Source organism: Meriones unguiculatus, chromosome 9 (genome assembly GCF_030254825.1).
Source record: "Meriones unguiculatus strain TT.TT164.6M chromosome 9, Bangor_MerUng_6.1, whole genome shotgun sequence".
Taxonomy (NCBI): domain Eukaryota; kingdom Metazoa; phylum Chordata; class Mammalia; order Rodentia; family Muridae; genus Meriones; species Meriones unguiculatus.
Genome location: NC_083357.1, coordinates 117,580,238 through 117,596,057, shown reverse-complemented (window position 1 = coordinate 117,596,057; position 15,820 = coordinate 117,580,238). Strand labels below are relative to the sequence as shown.

Below are 15,820 nucleotides of genomic sequence, written 5' to 3'. Positions count from 1 at the left end.
TCTGCAGTCAGGGCTCTGCGGTCTGCACCACAGACGAGGTGGCCAAGCAGGAGCACCCCGCAGCTCTGCAGGCTGGCCGCCTGCGGCCACAGCTTGCCCGGTCGTTTGTTCAGGGGCCTCTCCTTGGCTTCTCTTGTGTCCTGATCTGCGTTTCTAACGACACCATACCGTAGCCGCCCCGATACTCTCATTTTGATGAATGCCCCTTTACATTCCGCCTCCATGTATAGCCATGTTCCAGGGGCTTGGGGGCCTAGTGTAGCTGGACTTGGGGAGGAAGTGTGCCCGCCCCCTGTGCCTCGGCACACCCCAGTGTGCCAGTTAAAAGAAGAGTAGAGTGCTTGCCTGAGAGGGGGTTCACCAGACTAGCCTTGGGAGGGCAGATGGAAAATCCAGTGATCCCAAGTTAATCTTTGGGGTTTGGTATGAGCTTTTTTCTTTTCTTTCTTGTTTTTTTTTTTTTTTTTTTTAGATTTATTTTATTTATTCATTACATATATACCAGAAGACGGTGCCAGATCTCATCATAGATGGTTGTGAGCCACTGTGTGGTTGCTGGGAATTGAATTCAGGACCTCTGAAAGAGCAGCCTTAACCACTGAGCCATCTCATCTCTCCAGCCCGATCTTTAGTTTCAAAAGAGGAAACCAGGGCAAGGAAGATTCGCTATTAGTCTGGTTGATCTTTAGCTCTTGCTCTGCAGACTGGTCTAGGTGCTGTAGCCATCCTTGAGGACCATCCGGAAGGGAGGTCCTTCCTCTGAAGTGCAGGTCCTGTGACGTGATGGTGGCCTAGGACAGTGCTCTGTGCTCCTGACAGGGAGCTGAGGTAGGGGAAGTGTCATTGGCTTTGAGGTGAATGATTTCCGTGTCTATACTGACTCAACAAGAACCTGACAAAGTAGAGCAGGCCGGGGTTTTTGGGTTTTCAGGGGAGAAGCCTTGGCTGTGTCAGTCCCAGAAGCCTAGGTTTCATTGCCTGTTCCCTGTGCACTAACGAAAGACAGAGCAGTGACAAGCAGAGAAAGGCGGTCTCTTCAGTGAGCCCAATCCTAGCACTTCATGTCTGTCCCTGGTTCTGGACTCTGGCGCATACAGTCACAAGCCTACCAAATACCCTTATAGAAATGGCTTTTACACACACACACACACACACACACACACGCACACACACACACACACACACACCATTTCAAATGAAACTTCCTACAGGGCGACCCTAGAAACCGTGAAGGGTTCTGTCTCCTTTGCTGTAACTAGCCCAGTCCTACAGACTTCATCAAATTGTTCTGTTCATGCCTGTCATTCTCTCAGCAGAAGTGATCAGAAAGTCCAGTTCAGTTTTGCACGTGCACAGCCTCCTCCGTCATGTTCGATCATGTTTCTGCTGCTGTTTGGGATCTTGTTGGCAGGCTTATCAAGTTTATTTGGGAAGGCAGTCTGTATCGCTCACACTGGCCTGGAACTCACAGTCCTCCAGGTGCTCAGATGGCAGATGCCACTTTAACTTGCTATTTTGTCCTTGTGCTTTATTTCCTCAATCGTGCCCCTGCCCTGAATCCTTACTGGTGTTGAGAGCTATTTTTGCTAAAAAGCTCTGAATCCTCACTTGGGCATGCAGGGCAATTAAATGCAGAATGAAGACCTGGCATTTCTGCTCTCCCTTTGTGTTGTGTGTGACAAACCTGGAAGGAGAGAAGACACCTCGTGCTATCGGACGACTGAAACTGTGGGCCCCAGAGAATTAGGGTGTCCCCTAATTCTCCTGTGCTGGAAAGAGACTTCATGCTGACAACTCCTCCAGCCCCCTGGCAGTGTGTGCCTTAGCTCAGACCGCCCTTTGCGTGAGGACCTGACACCCGTGGGTTGTGTGATTCCAGCGTGTAGCTGGGAACCCCCAGATCCTGAAGGCCTATGCACCCCAGCGTGGGCTCCTGTTGGAGGGCTCCGTCGCCCCCCAGTGGTGGTGTTGAGAATGGCTCTGTTGAGCCTGTTTGCTCAGTGACTGCTGAGGTTGGGTGTGCACCAGAGGCTCCTGAGACTCAGCTCTTATTTCTGCTGCTTTTAGGAACTAGGTTTAGTTGGCTTTGTTCTCTGGCAAGCTCAAACGTGTACAAAGTGCATTCAGGTTGCTGTAAACCTGTGCTCTAATCTCCCCACCACACTTCTTCCACACACTCTGTTTCATGCATTCATGTCTCTTTTTATTTTGAACTCACAGTTTAATTGAGATCACAGTATGGCTGTGGGTTTAGAAGTGTCCCCGAGGAGACAGCAGGCCCCAGTGGATACTAACATCTCGGCTGTGCTGTCCTCACTGAAACGGCAGGCAAGGCTGGCTGATTAGCCCCAGCAGTGGGGCTGCATTTCGGCGGTTACTCTGGCCCTGTGGAGAATGGAGGAGCCGGCGAGCACTGACTGGGCAGGATAGTGTGAAGTCAGGGCGGCTCTCAGCAGTGCAGTTTATCCGGGCTTGTGCAGCCTGCTGTCTGGGGCGCCCCCTCCGTACCACCATCCCCTCACTTTCTCCTCACAAGCTGCCCTCCCTTGGTGCTTGGCAGCTGTGGGCTCCCAGGGACAGGGCGTGGCTGCTCACTCCTGCTTGCCACAGCAGGCAGCTCCCCCGAGGCTGAGATTCCTGGTGTGGTTTCCAAGGGCCTGCGGGTGAGCTGTTGTGGGCGTACAGGGAGCATGAGTGTGCAGACCCTCAGCAGGCTCAGGAAACTACTGCGGTGTCTCCAGTGCCCTCTGCTGTGGGCCTGTGGGCAGAGAGGGGCAGGGCTGCTTTCCTCCTCTCCTCCCCAGGAAGGAGTTTGAGCCGCAGGGCTGTGCCGGGTGTCCGAGGGGAGACTGGGCCAGCACCCCAGCATTGGGAGTGTTTCCTTGGTGGTGGATGTAGGAAGAGAACAGTGAACTGCGCAGGGGGAGCCTGAGAGCTCTGAGGCCAAGGTGTTGTGGCTCTGGTTTTGCCATCCAGGTAGCAGAAAGGTTGCTTCCCCGAGTGGCACTGCACAGGGTGGGGACCAGGCTGCTAGGAGATGATTTTGCTGTTAACAGACTTGAAGTCTGGAGGAATTCAGTCAGCAAGCCAGAACAGTGGTGGGTGAGGGAGCACAGAGTCAAGTCCAGGGCCATGGAGGGAAACAGTCTTTGCAGAGCCGCTGGTTTCCTCAGCTGGTCTGAGGAAGTGTCACCGCTGGCCTGGAGTTCGCTGTGTGGCCAGGACAGCCTGTGGCATGGAGCGTGTGCTCAGAATGCCATGGCTACCCCGCCTCTTCCTCTCCCCCCCCTCAGCTGGGTCACACACTGATGGGTTTCTCCTGCCACCTCCACACACTCGCCACCATGCTTTGTTCTTCCTCCCCTCCCGCCGACTTAAGCTTCTGGAAGTCCAGCCGGGCCCTCTCCACGCAGCACAGCGGTGACCAAGCCTCGAGTTCCTGCTGTGTAGCAGGCACACCGGCCTGCTGCCCTGTGCTCCCCAGGCTGGCTTACCTTCAGCCGTGAGCATGCTCAAGGAGGCATTGGACAGTCCCAGAAGGAGGGGTGCTGATGAAGCGGGCCGGGACCTCCCTGACACGAGCAGGTGACCACCTCGGTCCTCGCCCTTGGTAGGGAGGACCGCAGTCTCAGTCTGTGCCGCCATCCATGTGCCTGGCGCTTGTTTGCTGCCTTGTTGAAATGGATCTACAATGAATAGCAGACATAGGCGGTGTTTGGTTTCGGTCAAGGAAGACAGGTGAATTTTCCCACCGTGACCACAGGCTTTGTGGTGGGAGCCACATGCTGGGCCCGCTGTGCAGGGGACCTCGCTGGGGCTTTGAGGACCGAGCAGCTCTGTGCTGAAGGACAAGAGCCCAGAGGCTAGTTTGATAAGTCTGCCCTCACCCCAACTCCAGGGAGCACAAAAGCTCCCATAACAACGTGAGCAATGGAGACGGTTGCTTTAGGTTTAGGCCAGAACCCACGTGGTACCAAATGTGTGCAGGTCCTTACACAGAACTCTTAGGTTCTCAGGTCCTTACACAGAAGCTGTGAGGGCAGGGTAGCTTTAAGAGAGACCTGGAAGAGCAACCACACAGTGGTAAAGCAGGGCCAGAAAGAGCGTTTGCTGACTTCCGGGTGTTGGAAGCTGGCGGCCTGTTGGTAGGAGTGGGTCCCAGGCTGCCTCAGGTTCCCTGTGTTAGGAAGTTACACGGCGGGTTCAGAAATCACACCACTCGACTGGTTCCACGTGGGAGGTTTTATTAGGGAAAGGAGGAGGGGGGTCACAGAGACGTCCCTGGATGGGGGAGGAGGGGGAGGGGAGAGAGAGTGGTGCAAGTTCTCTTATAAGGTGGCCCAGAGCATGTGCAGGTGGGTTCAGGTGGTCCATAGGTGGCCTCACAGATGCCCGATGTCCCATTTGTCAGGTCCCTCGGGCTGGCCGTAGAGATGCCTGCTTACAAGTCCCAATATTCCTCCCTTTTTATTAAAAAGGAGCTAGGAAAGGGGTTAAGGTTGGGAGGGCATAGGGGCGACCTTTGCTTTTCAATCTATTTCCTGCTGATTAGGGGCATAGTCATTCTCAGGGTATAGCTGGTTCCCACCATCAGGGTTGATTGGAAGGTCATTGTCATCTGGTTCTATGGGCAGAGGTTGATAATCCTGTAAGAGTAACTGATTAATGGTTTGGTTAGAGAATTTCTGTATTTGTTGTTAGAGGAATGTAGAGAAGTTAATAAAGCAGGGTACAAAAAGCAAAAGCAGAAAGACAGCAGAAGAGGTGTGAGGAAGGGCAGAATCCATTTCCATATGGGATTCTCGAAGACCTAAGAGCTAGAGGCCTCCAGCTGTTCCTTCGCTTTTGTAGATTTGTCTGGAGTTGTTGGAGTTTGTCTTTTACTATGCTTTCCTGGAGGAAGATGGCAAAGGCCACCTTTTTTTTTTTTTAACTATAGTTTATTTACTTTGTATCCCAGCTATAGCCCCTTCCTCATTCCCTCCCAATCCCAACCTCCCTTCCTCATTTCCTCCCTGCCCCTCTCTAAGTCTACTGATGGGGAGGCCCTCCTCCCATTCCATGTGACCCTAGCTCATCAGGACTAGCTGCTGTGTGCTCTGTGGCCTAGCAAGGCGGCTCCTCCCTGGGGGTGGGGGGCAAAACCAGCCACTGAGTTCATGTCAGAGACAGTCCCTGAAAGGACACCTTCTTTAGCTGTGAGGAGATCCAGTCCTCGTCAGTTTTGAAGTACTACTGCTGCCAGCGAGTCGATCTGTCCTTGGGGAGTTAGTGTTGTCTGAGCCACTTGCTGGAGGTCCTGGATGAACTGGGAAGAAAGCTGATAATGCAAAGTTAGTGAAGTGGCTAGTCCTGCTGCCTAGGTCCTGACAGCTGCTGTGATTTCTGCAACAGCCAGAGGGGCAAGACTTGAATTGCCCTCTTCTCCTGCTGGGCAGCTGCTGAGTCCACGACCCGGATTGGTAAGGGCTCCTTTCCATTTATCACCCACGCTCAGAGGAGCACCAGCGTGCACACTCCTGACCAGCCAGCAGGCAGAGAGTAGACCTAGAAAGAATCGAGGTATTATTAGTAGCAGGGCTTTGGGATTGAGATGAGGTATCAAGGATTATAGTTTTATTACACTCTAAAACTTAGCCTTCCTACAGAGTGTGTCCCGGATGCCTTGAAACAGCTTGCCATGCCAAAGAGGGTGATGTGAAAAAGGTAGGGGGTTGTGGCAACATCAGAGTCAGGGCAATTAGTGCATGGTGGAGTAAGGTTACTTGACAGAGTCACCGGAGAAGGTGGTGTCAGCGGTAGTTCTGAGTTGGTCCCAGGTGGGACACAGCCACAAGCTTTAAGTGACCGTTGGGTCACAATGAGGAGCTTATAGGCTGTGTTCAGAGTCTGAAGTAGGAGACAAAATGACAGGTTTGTATTATTTAGGAGAGGGGATGTTAAAGAGGAGTGTTTAATTCTCTACTTCTCCCATCCCCAGGGATTGGGTAACTGGGGCATATTTTCTCTGGATATGGATGGTACTTATCTGTAGATTGGGTGTGTAGCAGCGGTAGAGTTTTCCAACGATGCCTGTTTCCTGTCTGGGATCCCAAGGGTCTCGGATGTATAAGTAAAGTCTTTTTGTACAGGTGAAGAAGCTTCTTCTGTGCTGGTGTATGGATTTGGCAATACCCTATGGGCAGCCTCCATATCTGTCTGGCCATTTTTTGCAATAATCTTTTGTTTGATCAAAGAGGAAGCAAACAAAAATTCTATCAAATAAGAGAGGAGGGATGGATGTGGGGGTGATGGCAATTTCAATCAGCTCCTGACAGTCTCCCATAGAGCAATTTCCCGGCCCTATTTGGAGAGACTGTTTATTATCAATAGTTTCTTGAATCTTGAATCTCCATTTGTAGGAATTACCTTGGACAGAAACAGGCAAGAGAGAGAGGAGGAAAAATACATACCCAATCCAGTAGGGTTGAACACAGCTGCTGTAGCGAGGCCTCATTTCTCTGGAACTGGAGACAGGGTGGCTGATCTTGGCGTCTTCTGGAGCTTGAGGGAGCAGGGTCCTGTTGGGAGTTGATATGTAGGAGGGGGCATTATCTTGAGGAGAGGGGGTGAAAAAAAGGCTTGAGGTGGGATAGATGAATCCAGTGAGGGAAGCCCTCAAGTTTAGCAGCTGTTGGGGTCACAAGAATCACCTTGAAAGGGCCCTGCCATTTAGAAGAGATGGGGGGCTTTGGTCTAGAGGGGAGAGAAGGACCTGGTCCCCGATGTTAATAGAAGATGGACAGGGATTAGTGTGTGGCTGTGGTAAACAGTGGTCAGTAAAGACCCATAGAAGAGAGCAGAGATGACCAGAGTAAGGGAGTAAGTAGGTGGTCAGGGAGAGGAAAGGATTTAGCTGAAAGACCAGGAGTTAGGACCAGTTTTCCATACATGAGCTCAAACTGCAAGATGGACAGAGGTTGGGGGCGGGGGAGCTTGTAGCCTGAAAAGGGCCGGAGGAATTTTACCCAATCGAGGTGAAGCTCTTGTGATAGTTTAACGAAGGTATTTTTTTTAAAGGATTGGTTAGTTTGTTCTATCTTTCCTGAGGACTGGGGGGATGGTATGGGATATGAAAATACCAAGGAATGTTAAGGGCTTTAGATAAGGTCCGGAAAACCTGAGACGTAAATCCAGGACTATTGTCTGACTGGCGGGAGGTAGGGATTCCAAAACGTGGGATAATCCCATGGAGAAGGAGATCAGAAATTGTCTGAGTTCTTTTAGTATTTAGGCAGCCTGCTTCTGGGTTGCCTAGCAACCTATATGATGTCATCATGTGTCTCCCGCCATGTAGCTACATCTGGCAGGCGAAATTCAGCTGCTCCAAAAAAGGATCCGCCTGCCACTTTGTCTCTCTTTTGCCCTCTTAATCTCTTGCTCTCTTGCCCTCTCCCCTTTCTCTGTTGGGGTGTCCCCTCCCTTCCCCCATATTGTCTCGCTCTCCTCTCTCCCTCCATCTCTATTCAACAAGCCGCTTTCTTATAAAATGCGTGTGCATCATCATTCGTGGGTCCTCACATCACAGGGCTGGGAGGCTGGGCTGTCAGGGTTAGGGGCCTGGTGATGATGGTGGGAAGTGTGCTCTTCCTGTCTTGTGCGGTACACAAGCCATGGCTTGGCTCCAGGTGCTCGGGCCGGCCTGTGGTGAGGGACACCAGATGGAAATGCCCTCAGTCCTGTTCTCCAGCCACTCCAAGCCACTCCTGCCTCAGGACGGGGCAGGAGGGTGCTGTGTGTAGAGGTGTTCTGTACGTTGTTTTTTTTTATGTGCTTAGAAAATGGAGGTCTAAAGTAATGGCAAAGTAGTCTTTTCATTGACTTGGCTACTGTTCCGGTTCTGCTGTGAAGCTAACTCCCCGTCTCTGCCCTGCAGGATACTAAGCTGTGGATAATAATGGAATACCTTGGCGGAGGCTCCGCCCTGGATCTGGTAAGTATCACTGGCCTTGTCACACAGCTCTGCCTGGTCTCACTGCTCCAACAGGAGTTCTGGCCCCACTTCAATCTTCCTTCAGGGAGCACACAGCTGTTCCTAACCTGTTTCTGTTTCTTACACAGAACTTAGAGTTACAGTGGCCTCTGAGGTCATTTCGTTGTTGCCCTTTAAACTAAGCTGTGGCAGCAGTGAAGGCTTTTGTCTGGAACTAAGGAGTTATTTTATCTAGAGCCCTTGGCTAGGGTATATTTCCGACCAGCTCTATCAGCTTCTGGTAGAGGAGCTGTTAGCTCTGTACCAGCCGTCGTGTCTTTGTGTCTTTTCCTTTCTCTTCTGTGTGGGTGTGGAGCCTGCCTGTCAGTCAGCCAGCCCCTCAGTACCTGCAGGGTTCAGCAGAGGGCTCTGGGTCCCTTGGGACTGCAGTTGCAGGCAGCTGTGAGGCTCAGTGTGGGTGCTGGGGAGGGAGGCTGAGTCCTCTAGAAGAGCAGCAAGTACTCCCAATCTGTCTCCTCGGCCCTGTGTCACGGTTTTGCGTTTCAGGTGGAGTTTTGTTCCCTGGGTCAGAGATGAGCTGCAATGACTGAAGTAGGCCTTAGGTGTTGGAGATGGGCTCTAGGCAGGCTGCTGCACTCGGCCACCTTGCTCTTGCCTGGGCTTGGTGCCTTAGTGGAGCAGGCCCAACCAATATGTCCTTTGCTCCCGACTTCCCCTACTGCTTTCCACATCGGCCCACAGCCGGGACAGATGCTGGTTCACACTGGGCTTTGGGAGTGCTTGGTAGATGGGTGGCTTCCGTCATCTTGTGACAGGGTTAGGCCTGTACTTGTCTTTCTGTTTCCGTTCTGTCCGTGCATTGAAAGTAACACGGCTGGGGCCTGTCAAGTGCTGCTTATGCAAGCATGAAGACCTGAGACGCATGTCTGTACCTGAGGATGGCAAGGCGCAGACAGGAGGAGCCTGGGCTCACGCAACAGCTGGTCTAGCCAAGTCATTGAGAGGCCCGAGGGCAAAAGAACCTGGTGGAGAAAGGGATTACAGATGATACCTGATGTTGATTGCTGGACTCCGAACACACCCATACACACATGCACAAACACACCCATACACACATGCACAAACACACCCATACACACATGCACAAACACACACACAGGCACGAGCTCACACAGCATGCACACTGCACGTAAGCGCCGGCACTGGTGTGCTAGCACCCTCCCAGCCCTGTGCCCGCAGGTTGCTGATAGGCTGAACCCTTCTTCTTAGCCGGTACAGGTGATAGCCTTTCCTTCCCTGCTGAGAGGCATGGTGGGAGCAGAAGGGAGGCCCACACCGCTCCTCTAAGAAAGAGGTCCCCATTTCTTTGAGGGCGCCCCCTTTTTACAGTAACAGTGTGTGGTTTCCTCAGAGGATAAACTTTAAAACTACATCTCTCCAGAAGACTAATGTACTAATTGAGGAAAGTCCATTTTTGTAAACTATAGAGATTATTTATAATCGTTCATAGTGAAGATTTCAGGAACAAGTTAATATGACAGAAAGCTAAGCTGTGCTATTAAAATGGGAAAAATCAGCTGAGTGTATTTTATGATCCTTCTAAATATCCACACTGCACAAAAACCTAATTCTTCCCCTTTCACTCTGGGAGCTGGAGAGGAGTGGAGCAAATTACTTCCTGTTGTGCAGTTAGAATTCCTGTTATCCACAGGGAGTTTAATTTGTGGCACACGCAGAGATATTTGTAGGCCCTGTCTTTCTGACTGCCCTTTGGAGCAGCGGTTCTGTGTCTGTACACGCTTCGTTGTTCATTCCCATCACTACGATAATTGAGTTTACTTGAATAGATGTCTGCAGTTTCAGAAACCACAGCTGGAGGAGGATGCAGAACCAGCTGATTTAGACTGTGCGTGTGGTTTGGGAGTCTCGGGGCCCACTGTTCAGGGAAACATCTCCATGAAGAGATGTGGCACCGTTAGGCCCAGCATGAGCCTAAATATAAGAAGGTATGAAGAGAACCCAGGAAACTAATCATCCGTCCATGCAAAATCGCAAGAGGTTCATTCTGACCATTGCGCAATGGGGTCATTCCTGCTGGTCAGCAAGGAATGGCACCGGGAGACAAAGACCTTAGGTTTTTAAAAGACAAGGTTCAGGGAATTCTAGGGGTTGCCTTCTTGGCAATTCATGATTGGATGAGGTATTTAACTTTTAAAGTAATTGGTTGGTTCCTGGCACCCTTAGGTCTGGTCAGCCCTGTCGTAAATATCTGATCTTCAAGTCAGTTTGGAATTTCCTGCCATATGAGATATAGCCACAGTTAAAGGTGGGGGAGTGATTAACTCATCCCATGTCTGTTCTGAGGAGTGGGGGTTACAGGCTTTGGATCAAAGGTCAGGAGAAGGATTGGGGCCATTTGGCCCAGTTTCCAAACAAAGCCCATCTCACAGGCGCCAGCCGGTGATTTTCTCTCCATTTAGTAGAGATCTCTGCTTGTTCTCTTCCTTATCTCTGCCCTCGCAGATGGCTAATGTCAGGAACTTTTACATTCCTCGGCTCTCTGGAGAAGCACTAAGAGGCTTTAATTAACATGGGCCTAAAACTTGGAAATATAAGTTAAAAGGCAATTAAAGAAACATAGGTTACAAAGTTAGTCTGATCCTTTCAGCACTCCTTTTAGGGACATGCTTACCCGGGAGTGGTGGGTGGCTCCTGGCTGAGCAGGACCCTGATGTCTTGTCTTGAGCCTGTTACTGCTGCTCTTCCGCCTCCTGCTGGATGTGTCTGTACGTCCTTTATCTCGGTTCACTTTTGTCTCCAAACCCTCAGAGAGGAGGAGTACTTCAGTAAGGGGTGTGGTAATTATGTTTGAATATTGAAAATAATCAGGATTATTTTAAGAGTATCTCTATGCATTTTAGGGAGAGCTGAGTAAATAAGGTTAATGCTACTTCTTTAGCTTTATTTCTTGTCTGTCTGATGGAGGTGGAGTTAGCGTGTGCCTGTTGATCCGTCTGGGGTCCCCAAGGGCAGAGGTGACCGTCCTGGCCAGGGCAGCTGGATCCTACAGCCCCATCAGGGCTCTCTTGGAGCCCAGCCTCCGGGGCTGCATTTGTGGACGCGCAGGGAAATGAGAGGAGGAGCGGGAAGCCGTGACGGGAATGGTGTCAGGCAGTCTGCTGCCAGAGAACCCCAGGCCAGCCTTGGAGTCTAGTTATGAGGAACTTCGCTGTGTAAATGGCGTGCTTAGGCAGGCAGAGGTGTTTGACAGCCTTCAGCTGAATATCCAGCGTGGTCTTGAAAACAAGGTGGTGGTGGGGGGTCTAGAGTGAGCTGGTGTTGGCACTCCAGAACAGTAGCCACAAGAGAGAGATGGCTGTGGCTGCACTAGCAGCTCTGCAGAGCAGCAGAATTTATGGGATGAGTCTGTCTTTCTGTCTCTGAGACAGGGTTTCACTCTGTAGACCCTGCTGACCTTGAACTCGCAGAGAACTGTTTCTGCCTCCCAAAGGCTAGTGCTGAAGGCATGCATGCAGCTTGATGCCTGGCCCTTTAACAGGTTACTGTGGTGTAGACAAGGTTTCTGCTTTCTGGGAAGATGTCTTCCACACCAGCCATCTTATCTGTTTAGCCCCGATTCTGCTCATAAGCCCTGTGTAATGTATTTGCTGAGTGGCCAATGACCTTCTTTTCTTGTTAGTTAGAACCTGGCCCTTTAGATGAGATTCAGATCGCTACCATACTGCGGGAAATTTTGAAAGGCCTCGATTATCTGCACTCCGAGAAGAAAATCCACAGAGACATTAAAGGTAAGGCCTGGCACAGCAGAGCCCACTGCGCTGCTGTGCCCTCCATGGCTCACCAGCTCACTCTGCCTCTGGACTGAGGCTGGGCTGTTGGGCTGGGAAGAGGGACCCTGGCAGTGACTGTGCATAATGGCGCCTTGGTTGTCTGGCAGCGGCCAACGTCCTGCTGTCTGAACACGGAGAGGTGAAGCTGGCTGACTTCGGCGTGGCCGGCCAGCTGACGGACACGCAGATCAAGAGGAACACCTTCGTGGGCACCCCTTTCTGGATGGCACCTGAGGTCATCAAGCAGTCGGCCTACGACTCCAAGGTGAGGGCCGAGCTCCAGGCCCGCCACACCCAGGCCTTCCTCCCTTTTGATTTTGATTGTGCAACATTCCTTACACTCCAGGGTAGGTCCTGGAGGTGGTTCTGCGGCTGTGCGCAGTACCGTGGAGGCTGGAGGACTGTTGTCACAGTGGAGGAGGGGCAGGCCTGGGCTGCTGTGTGAGGGTATCTAGAAAAAGAAACTACTCGGTAAGCCCCACAGCAGAACCGGACAGGCATAGTTCTTCAGGGATTGCAAGCATTTATTCTCTTTTCAGTTTCAGCATCCTCATTCCCAGAGGCTTCCAGTTATCAGGAGTCGGCAGTCAGGCTCCGTTTCCATGTCAGCTTCTGTTCCTAACGTTTCTTGCCCTTTGCTTTTGTTCTGTGGTCTGTAAACTTTGTAGGATAAACTAAAAACAGCCCAATCTGTCTGCTCCGGTCCATATATAGCACAGAATTGGCTTTCCTGAGCCCTAAACTTTAAGGTACAAACAAAAGGATGTTCCTAGGTTGAACATTGTTTTGTTTTCTTACTTTCACTGTTTAAAGTTTGTGTTTGTGACTGTGGGCATGTGAGTGCTGATGGAAGGCCAGAGCAGTAGACCGCAGAGCTGGAGTTAGGCAGTACGAGCTGCCTGGCATGGTTGCTGGGAACCAAACTCAGATTCTTGCTCTTGTGCTGAGCCCCTCAAAAAAATTTTAACTTAGTTTCCCCCCGCTTTGAAAATAGTTGCTCTGTAGCCTAAGTCTGACAAACTGGTGATCCTCCTGCTTCAGCCTTCCAAGTGTTAGGATTACAAGTGTGTATGCCTGTCTGTCCTTCCACCACCACCCCCTTTTCTTTCTTGGACCTCCTCTGTGTAGCAGATTTCTTCCTCATTGAATGGTGTATGAAAACCTTGGATCACTGTTGTAAGGTATGTGCCATCATGGCATGTCATTGTGGGTGAAGAGACGGGTATCCCTCCTTCTGGTTGCCTGGCGAACTCACAGTAAAGCTGGCGGGCTGGTAGCTTGGGTGGGAACTCTGGGCTGTCATCCAGCAAGCAGCGCATGACTCCAGGTCAGTCAGTTCTGGTCTGCATTTGTTGCTTGCCGACTCTTCGTCTTCTGGAAAATGGCTCCCTCCACAGCTGTTGCCTTCTCCCGCCCTCTTCCTGAGCTGTGCCCTGTGGAAAGGTGGTGCACGTCCTCTGCTCGCTGTCTGCACTGTGGTAGGAGACAGCCCATAATCCAGGTTCCTCCTCTGCTCTCTTGCAGTTGTGTAGGAGCTCAGCTTCTCGGCGTGGCCTCCCTGTGTCTTGTTTCCCAGAGAGCTGTTCTGGTCTCCCTGTCCTCGCGGACGCCTCCTCCTTGGTGTGGTTCCACTTACGCTGTTCTGGACATGACTGTCCTCCCCTTCCTGGTGTCTGTTGGAGCCGTCAGGCGCCATGGTTCCTAAATGTAGCACTGGACAGTGTGCTCGCAGTCGGCCTAAGTCTGCCTGGCCCTGGCGTGTTAGGGAGCCATCCCTGACTCACACATTTGGGTGCGTTTGTGGCTTCTGACCAAATGGCTTGGTGTTCACCATGTTCTGTCACCTTGTCTGGGTTTGTCAGTGGTGTCAGCTGCGAACAGGACTGTGCTGCAGGTCCTGGGTGCAAGGTAGCTCCACCAGGCTCAGCCAGAAGGACGTGGGGACGCCAGGCGTTGCTTTCACAGCCACACATTTGTCGCCTGGGTGGCTGGGGTGGATATTTCATGGTTTCGTTCTGATAGAGTTCCATTATGTAGCCTCTAGTGGTCTTGAACTTGCAGTTCCTCTGGCTCTGCCAATCTACATAGTGCCGGCTTATAGGTCGTTCTTGGTTGTGTTCAGGATGGTCCAGACATGGATCTAGAGTTGCTTGACAGCCCAGGGGCTCCTCTTTGCTCACACTATGTCTGTGGGCCTGAGGAAGATGGGCCAGCGCGTGCAGCCTTACTGCCTCTGCCTCTTTCCCAGTCTCCACTTCCAAAAGCAAGTGCTCAGGCCTCCAGACAGAGTAAGGACACAGCTGACCTGAAACACAGACCTCCACCACCAGCCCTTTAAAGGGTGAGTGGAGCCTGCTCTGTGCTGAGCTGAGCTCTGGCTGGAGAGCCATTGCCGGAGGGCAGTCACACAGGCTGGGCCAGCGAGAGCCCGGCCTGCCTCAGTCAGTGCTCCTGCCTCTCCTGCTCCTCCTTGTGTAGCGTTCCCTTCCTCTTGTGCCTTCATGGCTCTGACTGAGCACTGTGGTAAGGATTTCTGGTACTCACAAGGTCGCAGGAGAATGCCAAGGGAGTCCACTCCAGGTGGCTAAAGGACCAGAGATTGTCCTAGTCCCGTGGTCGCTGAAGACCTGCTCAGGGCGGAGGCTGCACACTCCACCCCGCTGGCCCCACATCTTTGCCAGCCCGGTTTGTTGTTCTTCGTTGGGCTTGTCCTGCTTGCTGTAAAAGCTGTTCTAAGACTGTTGTCTCCTTTCGTACCTGCACGTTTGGGGGATTCAGTGTGTGCAGAAGTGCTGAGCACAGGGGCTCCGGCAGCTGGAAAGGCCACCGTCCTGGTGCTGAGGCTGCCTGCGTCCGGGAGGCTCCCTTAGGCCGGGAACAGTGAGAGAAATGCATCAGGTGTCGTTCCTAGTCAGGGCTCAGCGCTGTGACACATAACATGACCACAGCAGCTTGGGGAAGAAAGGGTGTGTTTCACTTTAAAATGTAGAGTCCTTCATGAGGTCAGGCCGAAGACCTGGAGCTAGGAACTGAAGCAGAGAGCACGGAGGAAAGCTGCTTGCTGACTCGTGCTTCCTGGCTTGCTCAGCTTGTTCCCGCATACACCACAGGCCCTGTGCAGGCCTGGTGACACTGCCCACAGTGGTCTGGGCCCTTTGACATCAGAATTAATCAGGAAAGGAATGCCTCCTAGGCTTGCCATACCAGCCAGGCTGATGGGGACATGTTCTTGATTGAGGGTCCCTTCCAAGATGCCTTCAGCCAGGACAGAGGGAAGCTATAAACAGTATAAGGACTTGATGTTTTTCTTAAAGGTCCTGGGGAATTGGCAATAGAGACTCTTACAGATTAACGGGCCTTGGGAGCCTCGCCGTCATTTGGGACATGTGGAGCTCAGATCCTAAGTCAGATAAAGTAGCCATGGAAGTGTTATGTTCTTGGGAAGCTCAGTCATCACTCGGTATTAAAGAACTGCACTCCTTGAGAGACGCACGCCCTGTGTGTTGGAAGTAGTGAGCGAAGATGCATTGCTCCCCCACCTCCCCCGCGGGCTTGCTTTTTCCTGTTGCACATTCTGGCGGCACAGGCTGCCTGCAGCGCATGGCATGGCTGCGCGGAGCCACAAGGGAGTCGCCAGGCACACTGCCTGGGGAAGCTCCAGAGCCAACACGGTCCTTTTCTACTGCTCACATCTTGGCATTGCAGACCATTGCCAGGTCTAGTGTCTGCATGTAGCAAGCCCTGTTTGGTTGGCATATTGAGGTTCTGGGCACAGTGGGAGGCCTTTGTATACCCTTCCTTTTGTGTGTGTGTGTGTCTTTTTTTTTTTTTTTTTTTGAAGATTTATTTATTATGTGTATATGCCAGAAGAGGAAATCAGATTCCATTACAGGTGGTCGTGAGCCACCATGTGGTTGCTGGGAATTGAACTCAGGACCTCTGGAAAAGCAGCCAGTGCTCTTAACCTCTGAGCCATCTCTCCAGCCCCCTGTATACC

General features: G+C 51.8%; 1 protein-coding gene and 1 long non-coding RNA gene across 3 annotated transcripts in view; one reads left to right on the top strand and one right to left on the bottom strand.

Moving 5' to 3' along the window:
- Stk24 (serine/threonine kinase 24) overlaps positions 1–15,820 on the top strand; it is a 76,216-nt gene that overhangs the window by 51,124 nt on the left and 9,272 nt on the right. For both annotated transcript variants that reach the window (XM_021644686.2, XM_060391650.1), the window contains exons 3-5: positions 7,916–7,972; positions 11,673–11,781; positions 11,931–12,088. In XM_021644686.2, the coding sequence (XP_021500361.1) occupies positions 7,916–7,972; positions 11,673–11,781; positions 11,931–12,088 (324 nt within the window). The remainder of the gene's footprint in view (positions 1–7,915; positions 7,973–11,672; positions 11,782–11,930; positions 12,089–15,820) is intronic.
- LOC132656537 (uncharacterized) lies at positions 4,231–11,677 on the bottom strand. Its single transcript, XR_009594315.1, has 3 exons — positions 10,665–11,677; positions 8,359–8,994; positions 4,231–6,560 (listed from the first exon to the last, which is right to left on the bottom strand). It is a non-coding gene; the product is annotated as an uncharacterized LOC132656537 (long non-coding RNA).